Source organism: Biomphalaria glabrata, chromosome 14 (genome assembly GCF_947242115.1).
Source record: "Biomphalaria glabrata chromosome 14, xgBioGlab47.1, whole genome shotgun sequence".
Classification (NCBI taxonomy): domain Eukaryota; kingdom Metazoa; phylum Mollusca; class Gastropoda; family Planorbidae; genus Biomphalaria; species Biomphalaria glabrata.
The window spans coordinates 23,371,124-23,398,799 of NC_074724.1; the positions used below are offsets into that span (position 1 = coordinate 23,371,124).

A 27,676-nucleotide genomic window follows, 5' to 3' on the forward strand; every position below is an offset into this window, starting at 1 on the left:
TTGGAATTTGTCAAATCAAATACAAATACATATTATTTGTTCCTCAATGCTTTAGTGAAAACAAAATAGTTCAAAACACAGAGTCTTAAGTACTCTCATTGACCCAGAGCTATGTGTGAGACTTTGTTTCTACCTTCTTACCTTTTCACGTTTCTTAATTCCAAGTTTCCCATAAAGGTTTCCAGGTAAGCTAGAGAGAAAAGGATTTCTTATATCCGTTAGGGCCATTTGGATAGTGGTTTCCACAGGTGCATACTTTGACTTAGCCTGGCGAAAATGTCTCTTGTTTATGTTGGCCACCGCCTTCAAGCTCATCCTGGAGCCATCCATGTCCAGCCCACATAGCCGCGATGAAGAGCTACTTCTGTTCTGTTCTTCATTCCTATCAGCATCCATTCCTAAACAGGCCAATAAAATTAACTACAAGAACATACTGAGATGATAAAAAAAAATTCTGTTGAGTGCAAAGATGTCAAAAGAGTTCATGTTTAATTTTTTGTGTTCCCATTATAAGTGGAACTTTTTTTTGGAAGCACTATTGAAGGTTACTATCAGTAATGGAAAGAGACTTGGAACAGTTGAAATTTATTTTGTGCTGATTGTAAGGCAATTTAAAGTCTAGGATTATTGCCTTCAAAATTGAACACTTAAATCACACAAGCTACAATAAGTGATGCCAAACCATGCCATTATCTTTACTCTCCTCTAAAAACATTTTACTGTGCATCCTAATTTTTACTTCAGTATGAAGTCTTTCATAAGCACCTAAAACCACTACAACAATATTGCTAACAATTATAACCAGCTTTCTTATTTTCTAACAGCTTTACTCACCTTCTTCCTCATCTTTCACACCATCACGTCCCCCATCCATCTTGTGATTGCTAGTGCTCCTCCTGTCCTGGAACCTTGTGGCTGGGCCTCCAGGAGTAGTTAAGTTCCCTTTGCACGGAAAATAGTCTTTACTATTATCATCATCCTCATTCCTGTGAAACTTTAATGGACTTTTAGGGTCAATAAATGCTGCGTACACTCTTCTGGAGTTTTTTGGATTCAAGCAAATAGATTCTCTGAAAACACAAAGAAAAAATGGATGCTTTCATGCGATCAGTGTTTTATCAGAAGGTTATATTGATAGGTAGTATGTAAAAAAAAAGAATGTTAGCACAACCCCTTTGGGTCATTGGAAGTAGTCAGTCTTACAGACAAGGAAAATTGCTCAACGAAATCTCAACGTCGTTCTTGAGGAAGGGAGGAGAAACTACCGCACCAAGCTGGAAGACTCAATTAATACAAGTGAAATGAGACAGACGTGGGGCATCATGAACAAAATGGCAGGAGCACAAGTCAAATTTAAAAATAATCTTGCTACAAGAGACGAAAAAACATTGGCCAACGAGTTAAATGATTTCTATTGTCGCTTCGACACGAAAGATTTTAATTATCTAAGACTCAAAGCCCTTGAGGATGTCAATGTTAACAACTGCTTAGAATTAGCGATTACTAAAGAGCAAGTTTGTAACATTTTCAAAAACGTCAACCCAATGAAAGCTGGTGGGCCTGATGGAATAAAAGGGCGAATCTTAAAAGAATGTGCCGAACAACTAGCTGAACCTTTCCAAGATATTTTTTCTACTTCATTACTAAACCATGAGATACCACCTGTGTGGAAGTCATCTATAATTGTACCTGTGCCAAAGGTTTCCAAACCAAAGGAAATGAATGACTATAGACCTGTTTCACTTACTTCCATTGTGTCTAAATGTTTAGAAAAATTGGTTCAAATGTTTCTTCTGAATGATCTTTGTAATAAGTTAGACCCTTTACAATTTGCTTACCAAAAGGGTAAAGGTGTAGACGATGCCATCCTAAATATTTTAAACTGTGTCTACAAACATGGACTTACCGAACACTTATGTAAGATTGCTCTTTATGGATTTCTCATCAGCTTTTAACACTATACAACTTCATTTACTCATTGAAAAGATGAAAGTGTTGCAGATTAGTCCATACATAATACTATGGGCTAATGAATTTTTGACCCAGAGAGCTCAGAGGGTTAGGGTAAACAATGTTATATCTAATGAACGCATAGTTAACACAGGGGCGCCCCAGGGGGCTGTAACATCGCCATTGTGGTTCATTTTGTACACCAATGATTTTCAATCCGATAGTTATTGTTGCTCCTTCACAAAATTCGCTGATGATGCAGCTCTTCTTGCCCTGCTCTCAGAGAGCTCAAACGTAAATGAGTATTTCAAAGAACTAGAACACATTGAGGAATACTGTAAAGATAATTTTTTATTATTAAATGTAAAAAAAACCAAAGAAATGATAATCGATTTTCGTAGGGACAAGAAGGGAAATGATATTGTTTCTGTAGCTGGAGAGACTATTGAAATTGTGCAAACCTTTAAATACCTTGGTACTATCCTAGACAATAAACTAAATTTTACTGCAAATACTGATTATATCAGCAAAAAAGGGCAGCAAAGATTACGACTACTAAGAAAACTGTCCTCGTTTAATGTTAGCGAAAAGGCCTTGGCTATGTTTTATCACGCTCACATCTGCAATATTTTAAGTTTCAATATCACTGCCTGGTATGGCAATCTGAGCATTAAAAATAAAAATAAACTTAATAGAATCCTAAATGCTGCTGGCAAAATCATTGGCAAAAAACAAACCCCATTTGGGCAGTTGTTTGAGACAAACATCTATAAAAAAGCTAACAAGATCCTCGAAATAAAGAATCACCCTTTGTGTCAGGACTTTGTGATTTTACCATCACAAAAGAGATACAAGACACTGATAGCAAAGACAAACAGACACAAACACTCTTTTGTTCCCCTGGCAATCAAATCATTAAATAAGAACAATCTGGTATAAACTTTGTCACATGTAAATTATGAGTGAGTCTGGTGTGAATGTACACTTTGGTTTCTTATAGTTATAATGTTTTTTGTTTGGTGTAATGCACAAATTGTAAGACAAATTTCCTTACGGATAATAAAGATTATTATTATTATTATTATTATTAAAATGTAAAACTATGTATTTGAAATGACCTACTTGCAACACTTCCTTATTTTACCAGGTCCTCCAAACTTTGGTTTATCTCTGGTGAATTAAAAACAATAACATAAAACTTATGCCCAAAAAGAATTTGGTTTATAAACTATTCCACTAAAAAAAAATTGTTGTCATTTTTTTTATTTTATTTTATCAAATATAAAAGTAAAACTTCAAAAGTTCAGAATTAATGATTATTATTTGAAGCATTTAACACTTATATTAAGAACCACAATCAAACAAAACAACTAGGTGTAAAATTAATATTTTCACTCTAAATCTCCCTTTCCCTGGTTTTCAAAATTCTTTGCATTGCTTTTTTCTTTACTCTATTAAGTTGCTCTAGAGTAGATTATTAGAGTATTTCCAAATTCCACTAATGGCTCATCTCCAAGAATCTAAATGTACTTTTCCTAATTTGGCTCTTTTTTTTTTTTTTTTATCTAGATTTTTTTATCCAATCTGTCGATAGAATGTTACGGCAGCTGCTATGTTCTAAAGGGAAATGCTTTGTTAGAACCAATCTGTTAGTGAAAAACAGATCTCAAAATGGGATGGACTTCAATACTATTATGGTACAGTTGAGTCTTTTAAAAATTACCTGCAGTTTTCACACACACCACAATCAGGAGTTAAACAACCTCTGCATTCTCTGCAGCGCTTTTTTCTTTTATGAGGCATCAAGGGATCATATACCCCAATTTCACTAGCATGTCTGTGGGTTAAAGAATTTCTTTTATTATAACAATTTAAAACAATACTCACTTCTTACTGGGGTGCAGAATTAAGTGGGTCTCAAATTCAAATCCCAATGAATATTAAAAATGTTGAATTTGGGATTGAAATCAGCAAAGCTGTGATTCACATAACAGACTGCATGAAAAACTTATCCAAGGGTGAATAAACTGGTTTAATCTCCAAAGTTTGATTTAATATGTAAAACAATTACAAGCTCATGCTTCAGTTGAAATTAAAGATCATTAGGCAATGGATTTTCATTGAGATTTGTGACAATATCGATGGTTTAATAGCCTCCCTTGACCCAAAATGACTATTTAAGGGAAAAAGTAACCCATTATCAAATGACTACATTTGAGAGGCTAAAATACTTTTTCTACAAGCCCTGGACAAAAGCAATACTTAGGAAGAGAGACACTGATCTAGACAGTCGAAATATTGTTGGTACTTATCATCAAACTCTTTCTTACTTCTTTTTTCTCACTTTATTAGCAAGAGCTTCAATATTTTCAAGTGGTCTTTCAGCCTTTTTCTTCAGCACATGACTTTCTTCCATTTCATTTTCTATCTTTTGATCCAAAGATTCAACTTCTTCCTGACAAGGTTCCTCTAATGTTCTCAGACTCTTCAGTTTGGGAAAAGAATGATTGTCAAAGCTTTCATCAGAAGAATCTACAAAAGAAATAAATTGTAACACAATAGAGGATAGCAATGACATTTATGAAAATGATTACAAGCTGAAAAGGTTCAAATAAACCCTCACTATTACATTATATGTATCACATATAGATCAAATTATTTTAATAAAAGGTGAAACAGTATCTTAATATTTGAATTTTACATCATTTTTAAACTTCTTTATTCGAATGCATTTGTTAGAGAATTATGTGGGATATTTCCCCCCCCCCCCCCCGAACCTAAGCTGCACTGATTGAGCATGAGGATTGTGTAATCTTATAGAGTAATCTATCGAGTACCAAGAGTAAAAAAATCATGCAGCCAATTCTAAAGCACATATCTTCTATCTGCCACAGTTATATTACACTAATGTATAAAAAAACAAAAAAAAACAAGGAGAAAGAAGAACAGAACACTGACAAGTGCATCATGCTAGAGCTCTTGGTACTTACATGGAGCCTCATCATTTTTGCTTTTAGTCTTGGCCCACAATTGCTGTTTCTCTTCCGTTGGCAGAGCACTTAAAGTAAGAGTTGTTCTCTGGGGAGCATCTTCTGGAAATGTGGCCCGCTGATGTGGGAACACCATTGCAGCACGCCTGCAAACATGTTTGATACGAGGGCCTCGTGAGGTGCCCCGTGGTTTATCTAGACTTCCCTTGTTATCCTCATCATCGCCATGTTCATTGCTGTCAGTATCAAAGCTGGTAGCAGATTTTTTTAGAGCTTTGTTTGTCCTCCCTGGTGACGATTTAGTGGAAGAAAGTGTTTGTGGAGGAGAAAGACCTAAGAAATAATTAGAAGACATCAAATATATAGAGAGAAAAATGAATTTAGATTCAGACCAATACTGAAGAAACATTTTTATGTAACATTAATTAACTAACTTTTTTAAAATGAAAAAAAAAAAAAACAGCTATCGGGAAAGATATCTAAGCAGTTCTCAATATACTTGTTGAGCAATAGTTGACTAGTCTGAATTCTAATAAGATAAGATGGAGGGCAGTACAACATTTTCTAATATTTGTAATATTTAATTAATAAAGGCTGCTGGCTTTGCTGACCACACAACAGCCAAAGGTAAACCATAAGCAACAGAAATCAAAGCATGTGTAGGAAGTAACATATCACTGCTTACTGAATGGTTCATCTGCAGCACCAACATCAACAGATAAGGGCTTGTCCAGACTGTTTGCATCTGCTTCAACTTTGACATTGCTGAAATACTTGGATGATTTATGGCTAAATGATTTTGATGACACGCTGTCTTCATTCTTGTGTTTGTAAGTAGAGTCATCACTTTTGTGCCTTTGCTTCTTTATAAATGCATTTGTTTCAGTCTATTTTATGAAAAAAAAAAAAAGATTTTTAAACAAGTAATTAAAAGTATGTTTGGAACTTCTTAAAAGTTGTTTTAACCAAAATACCTTAAAAACCTGTTTCTATTGTCATTTAAACACATACTTCAGGTACAGAAAATTGTTAACATTAAAAGAATGCTAGAATAGTCAAAATGTACTCAAAACAAAATGTTAGTTCTTTTTATTGCCCAGAACATACATGATGGAATAGAAATGTTTTCTCCATTAACAATTAAATGTATTATTTTAAATCAATTGCACCTATTTCAGGTTTTAAAAATTACCAACTCCCCAGCAAAGAGAGATAGCAATTTAAAAATTAATATATATCTATAATTTTTTTAAAACTGCTGTGATACAAAAAAAAAATATATTAATAATAATTAAAAAATAGGTCTTTAAAAAAAAATACCTTCAATACTTTAAGAACAGGGAAAAAAAAAGTTGTTTTTTTTAGCAAATGTTTTTAGCAATCTTTTATGGTTTGGTATATTTTTTTAAAGTATTCTATTGCAAAAGGAATTAATTTGAAAAGAGCTAGCAGTTAATCATTGTTTTCATAAAAGAGATCTTAGAACTATTTTAAGATTGTCAGCTAATGATTGTTATTAGTATCATGCCCTTATAAACAAAATATTAATCATTTTTCACATCCTAGATTTTTTTTATTGCATAAACTGGAAAAAAAAATGGCTTACTTTCAAATCTTCTGTTGATGTGCTACTGCAATCAGATGCATAGGTCCTAAAACATTTCAGTTTTTTCTTTCTTTTACGACTCTTGGTGTAATGCTGACCACAAATCAATAAAATGTTAACTCTTAAATTTATTATTCAAGTTCATATAATATTAAACACAACACATTAATTTGTGCTAAATAAAAGGGAGGGGGAGAGAAAGAGAGAGAGAGTTAGTAAAAATAAGTAGTGAAATGCTTAGGAAAAAAACAAAAAAAAAGCACCTACCAATGGTTTGGAAGCAGTAGTAGCTGTGTTCACCTTTTTAAATGGTAATCCAAGAGCCAGAGCTTTCTTAATGACTGCTCTGAACTTGATATACTTACAATCTTTGCACTCTTTGGGCACAGTGTAATGTACGTGGCAATGGCCTTGAGAAATAAAAGTTTAATGATTAGTCATAACCTCATGCAACTGTAACTTATGTGGAAATTGTTCAGCTTAGTACAGAGAAAAAAAGGAAACCAATCAACTTACCACCATTGGCACATGTTGTTATGTATCTTTTATTTGATTTCACCTTGAAGAAATAACTTTTCTTACATGGTTTACAGAGTGGAACTGTTGGCAGCTTACGGTTCTGTTTGATAGTGCAAGTATTAAGACATACCATGCATATACTTTTCTCACCAACCACATACATTTTCAACAAGTCTTCTTCTTTGATTAGACTAGCTTGGAAGTCTTCCTCTGTCTTTTCTGGTTGTACTTTGGGTGCAGAGCTGGGTGTAGCTGGTGGGCTACCTAAGATGCACAAACAAAATTTTATTAGAAACATTGTCAATATAAATAAATAACTGATCATGATTTTGGCAAACCTAGCTATTTTACTAATAAGAAAATACTTGAAACAACTGTTGGCACTTGATAGTCTGACTCATTAGTATGACCCAGTCCTTGATGTAAATTTGTGTAATTATTGAAGTATACTGCAGTATGAATATTTTTAGAATGTAAGTAGGCTTAAATTTTTAAAAAATTGTAATTAAGTACAGTATCTGAAAACTGAAATATTTTTTGTATTTTTTAGATAATTACTATTCTTTTTCATTTATTAATATTTTTTGCTGTATACGGTTATATTTGGATGTACAGCTAACCTTTAGTAAAACAGGCTTCAATGTTTTTGGTAATCTGGCATCCCTCCAATCCCATAAATATTGGATTATCAAGTCAACTGTAAGTAGAAACCCCAAACAACAAAAGAACAAATCACAAGCTATTCTAAACATTGACTTACTAAAACTTGCTGGAGAGAAAGACCCAGCTCCTTCTATTCCTTCAAACAATCCAGTTTTATGTTTTTCAATGACAGAGTCACCCAAACGTTTAGAGAATGGTGATAGCTGGGCTAAAGATGAACCAGGGGAGTGAACCGAAGATGTCAACCCCCCAAGATTAGCCTGAGATTTTCTCCTCTTTCTTTCAAGCTTAGCTTCTCTTTTCAGCTGAGCTTTAAGGGACCTTGCTAAAGCTGCTTTGGATCGATTCAAAGCTGTCCTGTTGAGCTGGAGCTTGGGTTGACGAAGAACAACTGTGTTCTGTGAAGGGGCTTGCACTCCCCCTTTATGCAGATTTAGAGACTGGGATGACAGGGAGGAACCTGTAAACAGTTTAGCTGGTGCAATAAGACTTTTAGTACCGCCATACTTAAGCAATGTTGATGGAGGGGTAACAGTAGCTTGTTCTGGACTGGGTTTCACATCAACAGGGCTGCTAGAAATCTTTACAGGTGTTACTGTATCTGAAAGCTGTTGCTGCAATTTTATCTCATCATCTGGGTTATCCTCCACCAATTTCATTCTCATTATTAGACTAGGTTTTCGTGTGCGCTTCCCTTCAACAATTAAAGGTTGTTCAAGATAACCTAAAGGTTTTTGATTACCAATGCCGTCTGTGAAGCTTGAAGTCCCACTTGGCTGAGGCGCTGCAGAAAAAGCAGGAAAGCCTTTCTCTCTGTTCATGTTAAAAGGGGATAAAGATAATCCATGTGCCTGAAATGGTGAAAAAGTACTTGTTCTGTCATCAGTTGCTCCTAGACTGAATATAGAAGAGTTTTGTTGAGGTGCTGATGACGGTGACAATGGTGAGACAATTTTTGGCTGCTTGGTAACTAGATCATGAATAGTGTCATCCTCAAGAAATCGTTTGTTTGGCTTGATGACACGAGAGGACCTACTGCTTTTGGTTGGAAGGACAAATTTTCCCACCTTATGGGTGGATGCAAGTAAATGTTTTGTACTGGACAATGCTGCCTGCTTAGTCGCACGTGCCAGTATTTGTTTTGCAGCTGTATATTTGCAAGTAGGTTTTGAACCAAATAATGCACCTCCAAACACAGCCTCTTGGAATCCATTTGAAGAATCACAAGCAACTGATGCAGTGACTACTTTTTTAGAGCTCTCAAGTGGCTGACTATCTACTGTTTTTAATTTAACATGTTTCACTGATTTATCTTGATGATTTGAAGTGCCATTCAACTTTGGGGGCTCTATTTCTGATTGTATAAATTCCTTAACATTGTCTTTTTTAAATTTCTTGCTAGACTCCACCACAAGACCAGTTTCTACAATCTTGTTAAATGTTTTTCTAAATTTAGTAGCACTAGTAACGGTGCTGGGAGCAGCCCAGCTAGCAAGAGTTGCATGTGACCGCTCAGCTCTAAGTTTAATTTCTTCAACTTGTTCCTTCTGATGTTGTCTTTCTTGTTCTATTGCATGTTTTAGCTTCGATTCTGCAGACCTGACTTCAATTTCTGAAAAACCTTCAAATTCAAAGTCATCCTGTAATAAAAAGGTATGTAAAGCTTTAAGTTTTTTTTTCAGGTGACTTTGGTGGTTGTAAACAATGTCAAATATAAATATTAATAAATAAAAATATATTGATCAAAGAGTAAAAATTAATAATACATGCTTATGAAAATGCTCTAACAAATCCCACTTCAAATAAAGTAGAAATTTAAATGTTTAATTGATTTGGTAATTCAACCTTCAATTTTTGTAGTTTAAATTCTTTTTAATAATAATAATATTGTATGATTATTGTATTTCAAATAATATGAGTTTACTTAATAAATCAAAATATGGTACTAATTTGGAGACCCAGTTAATAATTGTAGTTTTAAGGAAGTAGATTTAATCTACACTAGTCGACCCACAGCATAGCATACAGCAATATTTTGCAGGGCCGGCCTTAGGCCAATGCAACCTATGCGACCACAGTGGGCCCCACACTTTCAAAGGACCTGCGCTAATTCTAGGTGTTAATTATTAATTGAAACCATTTTATAACTTATAACAGAATTCCCGCAGACTCCTTATTTACCAGGAGCTCCTGGAAATCTCCTGAAATTGCAAAAAGTACGAAAAAAAGTCATGGAAAATCTTTAGAAAACTTATACAAATCTCCTGAAATATATAGACAAAAATTGTCATTTTGGAGTGTCATTCAATATATATGGAAAACACCATCCTACGTGCGATAAAAAAAACTGTATTATTCCGTAATTTTGGAATCTGGTGAAAGAAGCTTCTCGCGCCTCAAACTAATGAAGAATTACTTAAGGTCAACTCAATACTCATAGATAGATTGAAACATTTGGTAATTCTTGCTACTGAGCGTGATCTATGTAGGAAATAGAATTTTTATGATATAGTGTATAACTTCGCTACAGGCAAGGCTCGTAAAGTAATTCTGTACCTAGTAACGAATGAATAAAATGCAAAGACGAATTTATTTTCTGATACAAACTCTTAATTTTCACTTACTATCCGTATCTCTACCCAAACTGGGCCCCGCGAATGGTTAAGTCCAGCCCTGCTATCAAGTGACGGGTGAATACAGAGTAGATTACTTGCTCCCCCCTCTTTTTTTTCGCAGACCGCTAAAACTATATGAGGTAAAAATAAAAAAGAGTGATCTTTCCATGACTTCTTGGTCACATTGTTCGTCTTTTCTTTTTTTTTTTTAGGGTAACTCTAGTCCGCCCGACTTGCAGAAATATATATATTTATTTATTTATTTTTATATATATATATTTATTTATTTTTATTTTAGTTTCATAAGTTACTTTCACATATCTCCTGAGCTATTTGTCTTCATGTCAGAAGTTGTTTTTGGAGATCAACAAGGAATGTAGGATTAAATCTATATAATATATATTAATATTACAATATTACAGATCTGTATGGCGCTATATAATAGTATTTTTTTTTGTAATCTTATTTTTTTTTAAATTAGTTAATTACATTAAAATGTAAACTAAATATTCAGATTTATTTATATATATGCATATTATATATATCAACAGCATAACTAGCAATCTTCACAAATATTTTGATAGAATCCTTAATGTTCCGGAGTTTACTGATCAGATATATAATATGCATTTAGCTAGATTATACATACTAATATATATATATCGCTCTATACAGTCTATATTTTAGATCTAGGCTAGGACTAGAATTCTAGATCTATGAAAAAATATGATTTAGGTCTAGGCTAGACTTCTAAACAACAGATCTGTAGGCTAAATCAAAATGCCAATTTTAGATTCTAGATTATATATAATATGTACAATGTTGTACAATCAACAAAGATGCCAAAACAGACATCTATACATTAGATTATAATTAGATATCTAGACAGTATACTCTGAGTATACTATACTCTCTCTATTCTAGAGTCTAAGTATATTTTGTGTTTAATCTAGAATTGATTCTATTATAAAATTAGTCTAGTCAGTCTAGTCTAGTATTACTATTACTGTCGACACCCATAGTTGTGTTTACTAAGTGCCTAAAGTTAAAGGCAGAACGGAAAACCTACCCACTTGACCAAAAATGAGATTGGACCATAACCCTTTGAGCATGCTATAGTATAAGCATGAAAGCAGCGCTAATTTATTTCTAGATTGACTAGATATAAAATAGATCTAAATCTTAACCTAGCCTAGAGACTAGAATTCGAGATCAAATTATCCAAACCATGCAAATGATTTCTTAAGACTCCCATTAACTCTATATCATTATATCACTATAGTGACTATATTAATGACTTTTTTAGTTTAATAGGTTTAGTCAGTCTTCTAAATATTTCTAGTCTATAAGTATATCTAGGTTCTAGATCTACTACTAGTAAAAAAATCTAGATTTATAGTATAGATACTATAGATCTAGATCTAATTCTAATATAGAATCTCTACTAGACTCTCTAGTCAATGTATTTAGACTTAGACTCTAGATAAGATACTCTTGAACTACTTGAAGGCTAGATTCTAGATCTACATCTCTAAGATATACTCTCTAGATTAGATCTAGATATCTATCTACAAGTAGTTTAAATCTAGATTCTAGCTCTAAATAGATTCAAATAGAATCATAGATCTAGATTCTACCTTAGGCGCTTTAGTGTCTAGAATCTAGTCTAGATCTAAAGTCGAGGTCTAGATCTCTAGCCTAGAGTCTAGACTACTCTAGACTTACTAGACTAGACTCTAGACTAGAGATGTAGACAGTAGACTAGACTAGATTTACAATATTTACATCATATTATGATCATATGATCATTTAGAATTTTAGATCTAGACTAGATGAGTAGACTGTAGATCTAGATCTAGATCTATAGTCAAGTCCATGATGATGATAACTAGATCTAAATCTAGATTCTAGAATAGTAACTAGCTTAACTAGATCTAGACCTATCACTATCTAAATCTTAGTTACGTAACTTAGAATCTAGACTCTAGTAAAGTTAGTTATTTACTTATTTAAGTTATTAGACTATCGACTATCTAATAATTCTAAGTGACTTGACTGTCAGTCAGTGTCTATCACTATCTCACTATGAATGTATGAATATGATAGATCTAGATTAGACTCTATTAGAATTTAATCTAGATTAACAGTCTACTTTGTCTACACCTTCAAACTGTCTTGAAAAATCATAACAATTAAATAACCAAACATAACGTTGGAGGATTCACACACAGTGACACAGTATACACTACACTACAGTACAGTACAGACTACAGTACAGTACAGGGTGAGGGTCAGGCTGAGAGGAGGGGTGTTTGGTAGATCTAAACTATACCTCGTCAGAGTCTCCAAATAAATCCCTAAAGCGTTGTAAACCTTTATGAATACTTGCTACAGTTGCTAAAGTTGGATCTGTTGTTTTACTAGCTTCATCAGCACCATATCTTATTCCGATTCGATCAAATCTATAGCCAGGCCGTCCAGGAAAGCGGAGACGCGCCATGTTGATTTTCCTAACACAAGATCTCTAAGATATACTCTCTAGATTAGATCTAGATATCTATCTACAAGTAGTTTAAATCTAGATTCTAGCTCTAAATAGATTCAAATAGAATCATAGATCTAGAATCTAGATTCTACCTTAGGCGCTTTAGTGTCTAGAATCTAGTCTAGATCTAAAGTCGAGGTCTAGATCTCTAGCCTAGAGTCTAGACTACTCTAGACTTACTAGACTAGACTCTAGACTAGAGATGTAGACAGTAGACTAGACTAGATTTACAATATTTACATCATATTATGATCATATGATCATTTAGAATTTTAGATCTAGACTAGATGAGTAGACTGTAGATCTAGATCTATAGTCAAGTCCATGATGATGATAACTAGATCTAAATCTAGATTCTAGAATAGTAACTAGCTTAACTAGATCTAGACCTATCACTATCTAAATCTTAGTTACGTAACTTAGAATCTAGACTCTAGTAAAGTTAGTTATTTACTTATTTAAGTTATTAGACTATCTAATAATTCTAAGTGACTTGACTGTCAGTCAGTGTCTATCACTATCTGCTGTACTGTAGTCTGTACTGTACTGTAGTGTAGTGTATACTGTGTCACTGTGTGTGAATCCTCCAACGTTATGTTTGGTTATTTAATTGTTATGATTTTTCAAGACAGTTTGAAGGTGTAGACAAAGTAGACTGTTAATCTAGATTAAATTCTAATAGAGTCTAATCTAGATCTATCATATTCATACATTCATAGTGAGATAGTACAGTACAGGGTGAGGGTCAGGCTGAGAGTTGAGAGGAGGGGTGTTTGGTAGATCTAAACTATACCTCGTCAGAGTCTCCAAATAAATCCCTAAAGCGTTGTAAACCTTTATGAATACTTGCTACAATTGCTAAAGTTGGATCTGTTGTTTTACTAGCTTCATCAGCACCATATCTTATTCCGATTCGATCAAATCTATAGCCAGGCCGTCCAGGAAAGCGGAGACGCGCCATGTTGATTTTCCTAACACAAGATGTCGCAAATACAAAATGGCGGACATCGGTTGTCGATATGATGGAAAATAGTAAATTCAGACGTTTTCTTTATATTTTTCCAATGATCAACACCATCTGGATAAAAATATTGTTATATTAATTGATAAAGTTGACACATAGCACTATTTTGTTGAATTATACTTGCACAAAACAGTATTTTCACAGATGCGTTTTACAAATCCATGTTCAGGTGTTTGTAAACAGCCAATAGGCGTGTGATGTTTCCCCGCCAAATTGTATTTATCATAATAAACCATTTTGCTATTATTAATGTTTGATTATGTTTACTTGACAATTTCTTCTACGATTTAAGATATTTACTAGTAAGCTTGATAATCGAATTTTAATTACCAAGTATAACTTTAAATTAAACGACACATTCCGTGATGTAACTCATTTTATGGTTCCCATAATCCCTTATTGAGCGACTAAAATGAATATTCATTTTTCCTTCTACCAATGATAAAACACCCGCGTTTATGGACAAGTGATTTGCTTAGGACGAAAAATTACGAACAAGTGGCTATTTAATATTATAACTAATTTATTTCTTCTACGCGTACGAATGGGTACATATCGTTGTTCATATACATAAAGCGTAAACTTAAGTCACTGGTTTTCCTGATTCAAGGAAACCGCTGAATGTTATAAAGGCTATAGCAGTGGCGTAGCTATAAGAATTTGGGGGCCGGGGGGGGGTGCTTGACCTCTTTAGGGGCCCCTTCATTTTGACTTTCGACATCATGACATGAGATAATGTACTTAATAAATATAAATCTAAATTCGAATCAGTACAGTATATCAGTGACATCATCTAGATCAATGCTGTCTAGTATTTTTGAATTCACTGATATTATGACATGCATTTAAGTCTTTATTGCATTATTGTGCTCCTTTTGATAAACTTGAGTTATGAGAATCACTGTTCAGAAATGTTGCCTTTGGATTTATGCTTGGCAAGAGGCGTTTCTGCAGGCCAGACAGACGGCCACTCATTGTGGCTGCGTTATCATAGGTTTGACCTCTGCACAGATCTAATCTTATATAATACAGACGTTGCTTCAAAAAAAAAAAAAAAAAAAAAAGAATGATTACGTCCTACGCGTCATACATCTAGTCATGCATGTTAAACAATAACTTCAATTCTGCCAAGTCATTGGTTTTCCTGGCTGGCTCAGGCAACCCATTCCATGCTCTAATAGCACTAGGGAAGAAGGAGTATTTGTACAAATTTGCCCTAGCATATGGAACGATGAGTATTTTATTAGATTTTGTTTTTGTATTTGAAGATTATGGTTCAGTGTTTTATGTATAATTGCTACTTTACTTTAAGTCTTTTCTCCTGAAGGCTTTCTAAATTTAGAGATTTTATTAAAGGTGTTACTCTGGTCAAATTTGAATATTCGTTTGGCCTAACCAAGGTTAAATAACATTTTTAGTTTTATGTTCTTATTTGATTTATAGAAACCCTAATGCTTTGCTTGATTTTTTGATAGTTTCAACAATATGAGGATTCCATGACAGCTTTTCATTATTATAACACTTAGGTATTTTGCGTTTTTAGTCTGTGTTAATTATTTACCACGATTAAAGTCCAGTTTAATTTCTTTAAGAGTTTTCATAACAAGGTCTTCATAATGTTGTGCATCTGACTTCCCAATTTCAAAGTAACCAAGGTATGACTCTTTTATTTTGAAATTCTCAACATCCAAGTAACGAACTATAAGGGATACAGGTACTTGGTGAGAAACCACAATTGACAACTAAAATGATAATGCAACAGAACCCTACATACCAAATTACTCACTGAGAGTAACCCCGCACGGAGTTAATCTAATTGGAATACATGTAACAGTGTCATTAACTTATATAACAACGTGAATAGCAAGATTACAAGGCAGATGCGTAATATTTAATATTTAATGGAAAAAAACATCATTCGGACACTCAAGTGTGGAGGCCCGGGGGAAATTTATAAATTTTGACCCCCTTTCCCCCACCCTTGCTACGCCACTGGGCTATAGGGTAAGTGAAGGTCTACTTTTTTAAATATAAACTTGTCTGAGCATCACTGGCGGATCCAGGAGGGGGCGGTATTTTTTTACAAACTATGATTTCTTCATAAAAGTAGAGGTATTCGCCCCTCACTCGGTCGACCCCCCCCCCCCCCGGCGGACGAATTTCAGTCAAGAAATCACACAATTTGTATACGAAGTTATTAGTTATGTGAATAATATATACTAATTATTTATATTTCAACCTATTTTTAGATTATTTCGCCCCCCTTTAGTATGTTGACTGATTTGGTGGTATGGGGAGGTGGCGATGGCATCAATCCCGCCCCCCCCACCACCAATTTATTTGTAGAAATTAGCAGAAATTATAAAAAAAGATGCGAGGATTAATCGTTTTCACTCTACCACCCCCCTCCCCTTCCCAGACGAAAACATGCCGTTTTAAAACAGAATAGTCAAATATGGCTACAGAGTTTATGTAATTTTACATGAATTTATCATAATAATTTTAAGAAAGACTTTGCTTTGAAAAATGTAGAATTCATACGAAATTTTTCAATATGAGAGTAACGATTGAGTTCTAAACCCTAATGTTCTTTTTCTAGTCGCCTTTTCCCAACCTTTACTCAATCTGATATTTTTCTAGTTACATAAATTTGGGAATATAACTCACAATTTATACTTGAATCCTAAAAATGCAAAAAAAAAAATAATAATAAATAAAAAAATAAGAGTATAATCTAATTGGTCCACTTAATTTCTCCTCCAACTTCCATTTTTTTTTGTTTCGAGCTTTGGATTACAGTACTGTAAACAAAACAAAGTTACAAACAGGCCTATTGAACAAAATGTATCACAAATGAATATTTTGTAAAATATTATTTTTCGAATAATTTTGTTTTCGGCGGCGATCCTCAAAGCCAAAATCTAAATATGTGGGGTATCTTATCTTTTCAATGAACAAATCGGTTGTATTTGCAATGTATTAAGGGACTATACATTCATATTAGAATATGTTTCAAGTAAAACATTATTCAAAAGTTTTTTTTTTAATAGGATAAAATAGCTGTAGGTCAGATGAATGCGTTTCTGAAGTGAAGAATGCAAGAAAACGCTATTGACGTCGGGGCTTCACTCCGAACCTCACTGATGAATAATGAGCTGTAGATGTCTTGAGAATGCGTTTCTGCATTGAAGAATGCCAGAAAACGCTTTTCGCGTCGAGGCTTCGCCGTGAACCCCACTGATAAATAATTAGCTGTAGATGTCAAATGAATGCGTTTCTGCAGAGAAAAATGCAAGAAAAGGTTATTGGCGTCGTGGCTTCGCCCCGAACCTCACTGATCAATAATGAGCTGTAGATGTCAGAAGAATGCGTTTCTGCAGTGAAGAATACAAAAAAAAAATAAATAAAAACGCTTTTGGCGTCGGGGCTTACAGCGCTCCCCCAGACCACCTAGCTATCAAGAGAAAGGCCTCAACATGGCTGTTTTTTTTAATTATTTTTCGAATAATTTTTTTCGGCGGCTATCATCAAAGCCTTAATCTTTAATGTGGGGTATCTTAACTTTTCAAGGAACTAAGCGGTTGTATTAGCAATGTATTAAGGGCCTGTAAATTCGTATTAGAATATTTTTCAAGTAAAACATTATCCAAAAGATCCCTTTTTAATAGAACGCTGTAGATGTCTGGAGAATGCGTTTCTGAAGTAAAGAATGGAAGAATATTAAGCGAAAGTGCTATTTTAGTGAAATGTAATAAATATCTTTTTTCCAAAGCTTATCAAACTCACTATTTCTGTCTGTCTGGGTCAATTCGTTGATACTCTTTCTTTTTCTTCCTACTCCCATTCTCGGATCAAATTGAAATTTAGCACAATTATTCAATCTCAACTACACCACATGAATCAAGCAAAATAGTAACCATTTAGTTAATCAATCAGTGGTAATTAATTAGAGTTCGATAATATAGAAAATGGGGAGTTAAACCTTGCAAAATGGGGCGATTGAACGGTGCACTTCCTTCACTTAATATAAGATTTTTTAAAATTATTATTTTTCGCTTGCTCTTTAGAGAATCTGAGAGTTTCTTTACATTTTCCTGGATTGAGGAATACACGCCTCCCCCCACCCAAAAAAAGATAGTGTATACTGTATATTATATTATTCATGGGCGTAGCCGGGGGGTTTGGGGTTGGGGTTCACCCCCCCCCTGAAATGAAATCCCCCCCTTTATTTTAGGCGAGATTTTAATACTAAACCATCACTTGCCCCAGCACAGCCAAGGGGGTTTTGAATTTAAAACACTCTACCAGGGGGTTTGAGTTTAAAAATCCCTACCAGGGGTTTTGAGTTTAACCCCCCCCCCTTTTTCAGTAGCGTTTGAAGCTAAAAATACATCTTCAATATAAAAAAAAAGAAAATTACGCACTCAAAAAGTTATGAGCTTAGCTAAATGGGTTTTGACTAAGTTTTGAGTTTAAACCCCCATTTAGCGGGGTTTGAAGCTAAAAATACCTCTTCAATATGATAAAAAAAAGAAAATTACGCACTCAAAAAGTTATGAGCTCAGCTAAATGGGTTTTGACTAAGTTTTGAGTTTAAACCCCCATTCAGCGGGGTTTGAAGCTAAAAATACCTCTTCAATATGATAAAAAAAAAAGAAAATTACGCACTCAAAAAGTTATGAGCTCAGCTAAATGGGTTTTGACTAAGTTTTGAGTTTAAACCCCCCTTCAGCAGGGTTTGAAGGTAAAAAAAATACCTCTTTAATATTAAAAACAAAGCAAATTATACACTCAAACTTCTATGAGTGTAGTCAAAGGGGTTCTGAATTCAAACCCCCACCAGTGGAGTTTAAAAAATTACACACTCTAAAATCTATAAGCGTAGCCAAAGGGGTTTTGAGTTTACCCCCCCCCCCCCAAGCGGGGTTTGAAGATAAAAATACATCTTCAATATGAGAAAAAAAAATTACGCACTCAAAAAGTTATGAGCTTAGCTAAACGGGTTTTGACTAAGTTTTGAGTTCAAACCCCCCTTAGGCAGGGTTTGAAGGTAAAAAATACCTCTTTAATTAAAAACAAAGCAAATTATACACTCAAAATTCTATGAGTGTAGTCAAAGGGGTTCTGAGTTTAAACTCCCCTCCAGTGGAGTTTGAAGCTAAAAAATACATCAATGTAAAAAAAAAAAGCAAATTACACACTAAAATTATTTGAGCGTAGCCTAGCCAATTGGGGGTTTTGAGTTTAAACCCCTCTCCTACAGATGGCTTTTTTAAACCCTCTCAAGATGGTTTTGAGTTTAAAATCACCCTTAAGAACGTTTTTAGGTGGAAAACTTCTATCTTCAATATTATTTTAAAGCAAACTACAGTTATCAAATTCTATGACCGTAGCTAAATGGAGTTTTGAATTTAAAAAAACAACAAAAAAAACTCCAGAGATTTTTTAGTTTAAAACCCCCAACAGGTGATTTTGACGTTAAAACTGCCCTTTTCGATATAAAATCTAATACAAACTACAGTCACCTAATTCCAAGAGCGTATTCAAGAGAGGTTACACATTTCTACCAGTGGCGGGGCTCCATTAATTAAGTGCAGTGAATAGTCATCTTCCGAAATTGAAAAACACTAAATGTGGCTCAACAAAGATGGCTAAGATAGATTTCAGGAGTCAGTTATAGACTTCGGGTCTAAATCAAGGAAATCCTATGCCGAACTGAGAGTCGATCCCTTAGTAAGATTGTGACAGAGCGTCGCATGAGGTTTGCGGGACATGTTCACCGATAAAATGAATTACGCATAAGAAGAGTTGCAATGATATCCTAGTACAACTTGGCGCCACACATTCATGGAGGTCCTCACAGCCGGTGGGAAGAGGCTTCAGACATTACCAGTGAAAGATTTTTGTGGAAACAGCTTCACGGCAAATGCGCCGAACGGCGCAGGAGGGTCTAAGTCAGTAAGAATAGCTAATTAGGTTTTTGAAATAAAACTTTTTAATAGCAGGAAAATGCAGTGTAGATACCTCAGAATATGCTTTAGTTGGCTTTCAATACCAGAAATAGAGCTTGGCGGGGGGCTCCGCCCGCGCTGGGGGAGCTCCTAGCGCTCGCCCAGACCCCTTTACTGGGTATTTCGGGAAGTCTACAATTTTTCCACTAACTCCAGGAAGAACCTACTCTAGGGCACAATAAAAGTATTCCAAAAAAAATGAAGGGTCAGAATGTAATAAAGATTATGTACACACACACACATATAAACATATAAGTATTTTTTTCGCGGGGGGGGGGGGGGGGGAGGAGGGCGGAAAAAATGTCCCCCCCCCCGAAATAAATCCTGGCTACGCCCATGATAGTATTGGTATACCTAGACTCCTAGACAGAAAAAAAAACTAAAAGAAAAACATACAAAATACTTTTTGTTTTTTAACAGAAAAAGCTTATACGAAGTGTAATTGTAGGCCCTATTAATTAGTCTGGATAAGTCATATAATTAAATTTGTAATAGATCTAGACCAGGGGTGGCCAACCTATGAAGCATGCGCTTTTGAGATATTATGCCTGTGAAATACTGATGCGAGCAAGCATTTTCATCCATGAAAAGGATAAAAACAATCTGAAGTCTTAATACTACAGATTTGGTAAAAGCAAAGTCATAAGTCTTGCTAGTTAGTTACATAGTTTATGCCTGTACGAGATATTGTTGTTTTTTTTTTATTTAAAACTGCTAACAGTGTTCAATAGGTCATAAAGAAATATTGAATTTTAGGTAATTAAAATTATAAATGCGAACTAAAATGTTTAAAAAAGACAGACTTAGTAAGTATTTTGCTTATTTATTGGTAAATCACTTCCTCCACTACACACTGATAAGTACAAATATGTACTAATTACCTTACTTTAAAGGACTGAAACTTGTAAAATTTGAAGTGGCGCATCAGAATTAGAAGTGAAAAAATTGGCACACGGAAGAAAAAGGTTGACCACCCCTGATCTAAACCAACATCAATGAATATGTGCGATTAGAAATATGTTTACCAATTGTTTTTATTTAGCGCTATTTTATGCTTTTAACTTTCTCAATAAGCTATAATCCTATCCCTTATCTCAACCAGTTGGGAAAATGGGGGCGGGGGAGAAATAAAGTGATATCTGGGTGAGTTTTACCATAAACACTTTTGAAAAACCATTTGATAAAAAGAGGTGGAACGACCGGAATTCGAACTTGTGGCTCATGCCTCCTCACGCCTCTGTAGAAGATTGTAAAGTTATCTATTGTTTGTTTCAAACTTACTTTAAAGCGGCGATCTTTAAAGGGGACTTATTCAGATTATACCACCACTTCAGTCAAGTACAATTTCTTTCCCTTGTTCTAGATACCAAAAAATAATTAATTACCAATAGTTAATTAATTGATTGGTTTTTTTTTTTATTGATTCTTGTGTTGTCAGGTGAAAGAAATAATTATGTACAATTTCAGCTTTGTTCCGAGATTGGGTGTCGGAGAAACACCGTGTACAAACGTTTGACTAGGTCACTAGACAGACAGACAAGAGTGCGTTGATAAAACGCAAAATAAAACGCGAGAAATTTTCAATAAATGGACAAAATAAGCATTATCAATGACACTATATGAAAGAATCACCGTTGCCAACCAAAATAACAAGGTTACAAAGACAGTTTGTGTGGAAACACAAACTCAAAATCGGCCCCCGAAGTGGTCCTCTATGAATGTTAGCGACTATGAAACTGTCAACAACTACAACCAGGGCCGCCGCTACCTATTGTGCAATGTATGCCGACTTCAGGGGGCGGCTAAATCATTATTCTAAGGTTACTTTTTTTTTTATTAAAATTAGATAAATAGAAAAAGTTACTTAATATTTTATATAAATTCTTATTATTCCATTATCCTTTAAAAATATAAACGATATTCGTACATAAGAAATTATTTCGGAAACTAGAACAAAAAAATAAAGCAGTGTACGAGGGATTCCCACGGGTTTTCCCATTGGCGCCTACTCCGTTCTGGCCTTGAATTTTCGCGGACATGAAAGAGTAAAGCCTTTTTTTTTTTGTTGTGAGAAAGATTTTGTTTAAATATCAGTTTATTTCATTACTATTAGATCTATATTTCATCTCAAGTTAAATCTTGAATAATAACAATTATATTGAGTTTTTGTTCACAAAAAATTTGTTCAAGTTATTTAAAGTTTATTTATTTAAAAATTTTAAAAGCCTATATCGGTTCAGTTGCACAAGCTGTCTTAAGCTACAAGCCAACAACCGACCAACAGACCCCTTGCCGACTTGAGCGGAAACCTGCCGTATTTTAAATTCTACCTCCAGGAAGAACCTTTTACAAGGCTTAAAAATGATTTAGGTAACATAATGTCCAAAAAAAAAAACAACACCCAACGTTTTAGTGAAATTTCATGACGTTAATTTGGTTTCTATGGCCTACACAGTGTTCAATTAATATAGGCTAAATGAAAAAAAAAACAACTAAAAATTGTAAGTTCCTTTTCTTTTTTATTACATTCTGAAACAAAACAGTAACAAAAACTCACGGACCTCACTGTGGGAACCTACATTGCTCCTCTGTGCTCCAACTTCTAAAGGGGTTCAAAAGACCTAGGGAGTCGCCACCCGGGAATGTAAGAAACACTTCCTTACTATGTTTTATTTCAGTCATTGTTTAAGTGACTTTTACTTTGTTTTTATTTGGTAATAAACTCAAGAAAAATATTCAGCGCTGAGTTGCTTCATTTGTTGGATAAATTTGTAGACAACTCTGAATTTGTGTACGTCAGATGATTGTGGATACAATGCACATCTCTCCAAAATACAATGTGATAATTACCGATACCATGAAAGTGTACGGAACGTTGAAAAAGTTCCACTGTCAATGGCTTTTGTATTTCGAGCTTTTGTTTTCGGATTATGCTTAAATTTACATTAACAAACAAGTTAACATATCCATGTCCAGACCATATAACACTGTTGTCCAGTAAATGTTATCCAGAAATTGTATATAGAACATGATTTTTTTACGTTGTTCTTAGTAATATACCCGCCACAGCTCATCAATTAGAATCGTCGCACATACAGGAGGAGCACAAGCGAATAGTCAGAACGAGATCAGTTTTTAGCGTTTATCACAGAATAAATCAGCCAACAGTCACCAGATTTCCGAGCACAGCCAGAGTTTTTTTAACATTAAAAAAGGGGGGGGGGCGGCAATTTTAATTTCGCACGCAGGCGGCTACAACCCTGGCGGCCCTGACTACAACCCTATCTCCGTCGATACAAAAATAAAAGGCGTGCTCATTAGTATTATAGCTTTTATATAGCGCTACTTTCATGCTTATAGCATGCTCAGAGCGCTTTTGGTCCAATCTCATTTGTGGACCAGTGGGGTGGGGAGGGGGTATCTAGGAGTTGGTTTTCCGTGCTGCCTTTAGGCGCTCAATAAACACAACTCTGCCCGAGTCGGGTGTCGAACCTCGAGCCCCCTTCTAGATAGCCAAGCCAAGCCAAGTTCAAGCGTACTTGGCCTCTCGACCGATACTGTTGTATTGATAGTTCGACTAACAACTTGATACCACAGGATACGGAGATTTAGTAATGTTATTATTATTACATTTTACATTGTTTATATTCATATGTATTCAATGAATTGATAGTTCTGAAAATATAGACTAGTTAAATGCAAACCTGGCCTAACTGATGTTATTGAGTTATTATTTAATTGAGTTATTATTTAATTGAGTTAATTGTTTTGCCTCAACAAAGAAACTTTTCCCTTTCGTTATTGTTGAGCGTTAGTGGTGCAGTACTGTATTTCTTGTGTACAATTTAAAACACAACTTATTCATTGTTGTTTTAAATATATGCGACTTATATGCATACTAAATAAATTTTATCTTTTTTTTTTTAAATAAACAAATTGTGCAAAATATAAGTAGCTAGTAAGACAGAATTAACTTAATAATACACATTTTAAAGAAAAATATTGACAAAAAAAATCTAAAAACCGCGTGCATAAATATGTTAAAATATGCTTTGAAATATCTAAAATATCATGATTTTGGATTTTCAAAATTTTTTTTTCTAGTTTATGAACTCTAAACGGGACGGACGGACAGACAGACCACACAAATCTAATAGCGGCTGTTCCGCTTTCGGGGGCTGTTAATAAAAATTACTTTGTGCTACGAGCTTAGACATTTGATTCTGTAGTTCCAAAAAATGCATAAATATACATCTTATTATTAATACTTCTTATTCTGAATGCCGCATAAACCGAAGATTCCATTTATGAAAATCTCAACTCTAGCTTATTATCATATGAATACTGTTACCATGACAGTGAGTTAATGTGACATTTGTGAAGATTTTTTAGCAATTTTTGCAAATCAATTTTAAAAAATTATCGCTTTGTTGCAGCAGCGCTCCTTGAGATAACAATTATGTTTAAAATGAAACCAAGGCCTATGTGTACAGCTGTGGCGCAGCGAGTGAGACAATCACTTCCTATCATGCATGAGGCGATTTTGAGCATTCTTTTTATGCAGTTTTGTGTACACAGGAGACACCAGTTGTAAGTACATAATGTTCTGGATATTTGTACCAACAAAAAACTATAATAAAGCCTAAAATATGTACATCTAGATTACTACAGAAGATGTGCATAAGCATGTTTGGATATTTAATAAACTCTAGATACAGAGGTGATGCCAGAGAGAGACAACACAATTGATTTTGTAATAGTTACATTGCTTAGATCTAGATCTCGGCGACCCCTTTTTACAATCCCTCACTCTGCCGCAACCCCCCCCACACACACACATACACATACAGCAATAGAAGAATAGACAACAACAATCCATATTTTCGATGGTCTTAGGCAACCCCTGGCAAATTGTCAATCGACCCCCAAGGGGGTCGCGACCCACAGGTTGAGAACCCCTGATCTAGATGAAACTGATAGTAAAAGATGTCATTGACACCGTAGACATCCATCCAATTCTAGACCTTCAATGGAGCATTTGACACAAGAAGCCAAGAAATATAGATTTTACTGAAACAATCAAGGAGCGAACTTAGTATTTTCTTTTTTGTTAGAAACTTTTTCATTTTTAGAAAAAACAAATTTATTTATAATAACATTTTTAGTTTGCTGTAAATGGCTTTTAAAATAGATCTCTCATGTGGGTCGAGGAGCACACAATTGAAACCCAAATTAGTCCCCAGGCGGACAACGGCTTTGTCTGCATCAAGAGAGACGAAATATGTAAGTCGCAACTGAGATTTCGTATGTCACATGAAACACTGCTCTCATCCTTAATCTTCGGAATCAATGACATTGCCCTTATTATTATTATTAGTGATAGTAGTAGTAAGGGCTACATCTTTGAACAATTTTCAAGCATTTTTATATATGGAAAATTTAAATATAAATATCCAAAAGAATGTTTTCTGAAAGATTTAAAATAGTGCCGTAAGAACGTGAAGACTTACTTAGGAAACCGAACAACACGTCGTTACGTAGGATTTAATTGGTTGCAAAATTTTGATGTATTTTAAACGGTGTAACAATGAATAGGAGCACCATTATCGCTGAATGGTAAGGAGACATTACATGAATTAGCTTATATCTGAAGACAACACTTAGTTCATTTCCTAGCATCCTTCTTTGGGCCAGACTTGGTACCTGAGTACACCCAGCTCTAATGGGTACAGGAGAATAAATGGCAATGCTTTTCAAACTTTTTGTGTTTGAGTAGGCCTACGACTGGCGGAAGATCTACTTCAGTTCAGACCAAGTGATATTCGTGTGGTACTTTATTTTCCCCGTATCGATGGCTCAATCCCCCCCCCCCCTCTTTCTTTTTACTTTCCAACTACGTTAGTCTCTAGAGGATAGGCTATGTAAAACAATGTAGAAATAGAAGAAGAATTAGCCTTTGAAAATATTATTACCCCTAGCCAAAGACACACACACAAAAAAAGAGAAATGATGTAATACCAGTCGCTTTCCAGTTTGGCCTGTCACACCTGGCTTCCCAGCAATCATTTCTTCAGTCCGATTTGTGGTTTGTCTCGAGGAAGGTTTTCAATCCGTGTGCAGTTGTAACTGTTTTATCGAGTGCAGAGCCTAAAGATGGACAAATTGGTCATCAGGAAAAAGCTAACATATGTATAACATATGTTCAAGAATCACTAATCAGCGGTCCAGACAGGGTAGCCTAAAGCTTCCAGGGCTGCAGAAACAACATCGAGAGAACCACCTAAGAACAAATGAAGACTGTCGGATCAAACGGCGAGTACAGTGAAAACTATTATATTAGTGTTTTTGTTGTATTGTTATAGGAAACTTAGCGTCGGGGCTGAGCACCGAACCCGCTGGGATGTTTACAACGCTCCCACAACCCACTAGATTCGAAGAGAAGTGGCACCAACGATGAGAAACACTGCTCAAAATATATATGTGTGTTTATATATATGTTCTGTAGTCACAGATTAATAATAAATTACTGTAGACGTTACTATTTAATAATGATAATAACGAGACTGTCTTGATCAAGGTAGACATATATAACTAACTTTTATTTCCGTCCGATTCTTTGCTTTCGCATAAAACATAAACAACAAACAATGACGTAATATCTCTAATATTAGCACATCCTTCCTTTTGAAGCTATAATCACATCCTTCCTTTTAAAGTTCTTAATACTTATATTTACAAGGAATTTTGACAACTCGACCACTTCTGGTTGTCTTGACCGGCACAGCAAGTTCTCTAGATGTTGGTTTATAATTGTCTGTTTCTTTTGTTCTAACAGTTTGCTGTTCATTGTCTTCGTCGGTGTCATAGTACCCAGAGATGTCTTCTTCGTAGCTCTTGTTTAAAAACCGTTGATTTCGTCTGTATGTTTTCCCATCATTTGTCTTTATGATGTAAGATCTGGGTGATGGATGTTTCTTAATGACGACTGCTTTCTGCCATGTTTGTCCTAGACGAACTCTCACCTTCTCCCCGACAGAGTAGTCTTTAGGTAACCTTGCTTTTGCATCGTACCTCACTTTGCTTTTCCTCTGTCTTTCGTTAAGTAATGTCTCTGCATTTTCAGCTACCGATGGTTTCAATAGTTTGGGATCAGTTGGAATGATGTCCCTGAGTCTCCTACTCATCAGCAGTTGTGATGGCGAATAAAGAAGTCCGCTTATCGGAGTATTTCTATACTCGAGCATAGCGAGATATGGATCTTTCCCACTTTTGTATGCTTTGTTGAATATCTGCTTTACGATACCAACATACACCTCACTTTGTCCATTTGATTGAGGGTATCTGGGACTTGATGTTGTTATCTTGAAACCCCATTCAGAAGCAAACTCTCTATATTGATAGCTATTGAATGGCATATTGTCGCTCACTATTTCTTCTGGTATGTCATGTCTAGCAAAAATACCTTTCATTGCCCTGATAACACATTCTGCTGTTTTGTTCTCTAGTCGTTTTATTTCAGGATATTTGGAGAAATAGTCCACAACTAGCAAATAGTCATTGTTTCGCCATTCAAACAAATCTGTCGCAACCTTTTTCCATGGTCTGTCTGGTACAGCATGAGGTAGCAATTTTTCCTTCACATTATTTCTTTTGAACGTTGCACATGTTGAGCATTTCATTATTGTCGAAAAAATATCTTTAGACAATCCTGGCCAAAACACACTCTGTTTTGCCTTCGATCTGGTTTTCTCAA

General features: G+C 34.8%; 1 protein-coding gene across 4 annotated transcripts in view; it reads right to left on the reverse strand.

Moving 5' to 3' along the window:
• The window catches only part of LOC106077005 (uncharacterized), an 80,865-nt gene that overhangs the window by 28,399 nt on the left and 24,790 nt on the right, over positions 1 to 27,676 (reverse strand). Inside the window, exons 2-13 of one of the 4 annotated variants that reach the window (XM_056009327.1) lie at positions 25,942 to 26,070; positions 7,826 to 9,368; positions 7,063 to 7,329; positions 6,814 to 6,956; positions 6,547 to 6,639; positions 5,626 to 5,827; positions 4,941 to 5,273; positions 4,281 to 4,482; positions 3,674 to 3,787; positions 3,073 to 3,120; positions 835 to 1,070; positions 142 to 398 (exon numbers count right to left, since the gene is read on the reverse strand). In XM_056009327.1, the coding sequence (XP_055865302.1) occupies positions 142 to 398; positions 835 to 1,070; positions 3,073 to 3,120; positions 3,674 to 3,787; positions 4,281 to 4,482; positions 4,941 to 5,273; positions 5,626 to 5,827; positions 6,547 to 6,639; positions 6,814 to 6,956; positions 7,063 to 7,329; positions 7,826 to 9,368; positions 25,942 to 25,989 (3,486 nt within the window). In that variant the 5' untranslated portion in view covers positions 25,990 to 26,070. Of the gene's footprint in view, positions 1 to 141; positions 399 to 834; positions 1,071 to 3,072; positions 3,121 to 3,673; positions 3,788 to 4,280; positions 4,483 to 4,940; positions 5,274 to 5,625; positions 5,828 to 6,546; positions 6,640 to 6,813; positions 6,957 to 7,062; positions 7,330 to 7,825; positions 9,369 to 12,675; positions 12,850 to 13,681; positions 13,880 to 25,941; positions 26,071 to 27,676 lie in introns of those variants that run through there. The other 3 variants (XM_056009325.1, XM_056009326.1, XM_056009324.1) reach the window with 3 other exon arrangements.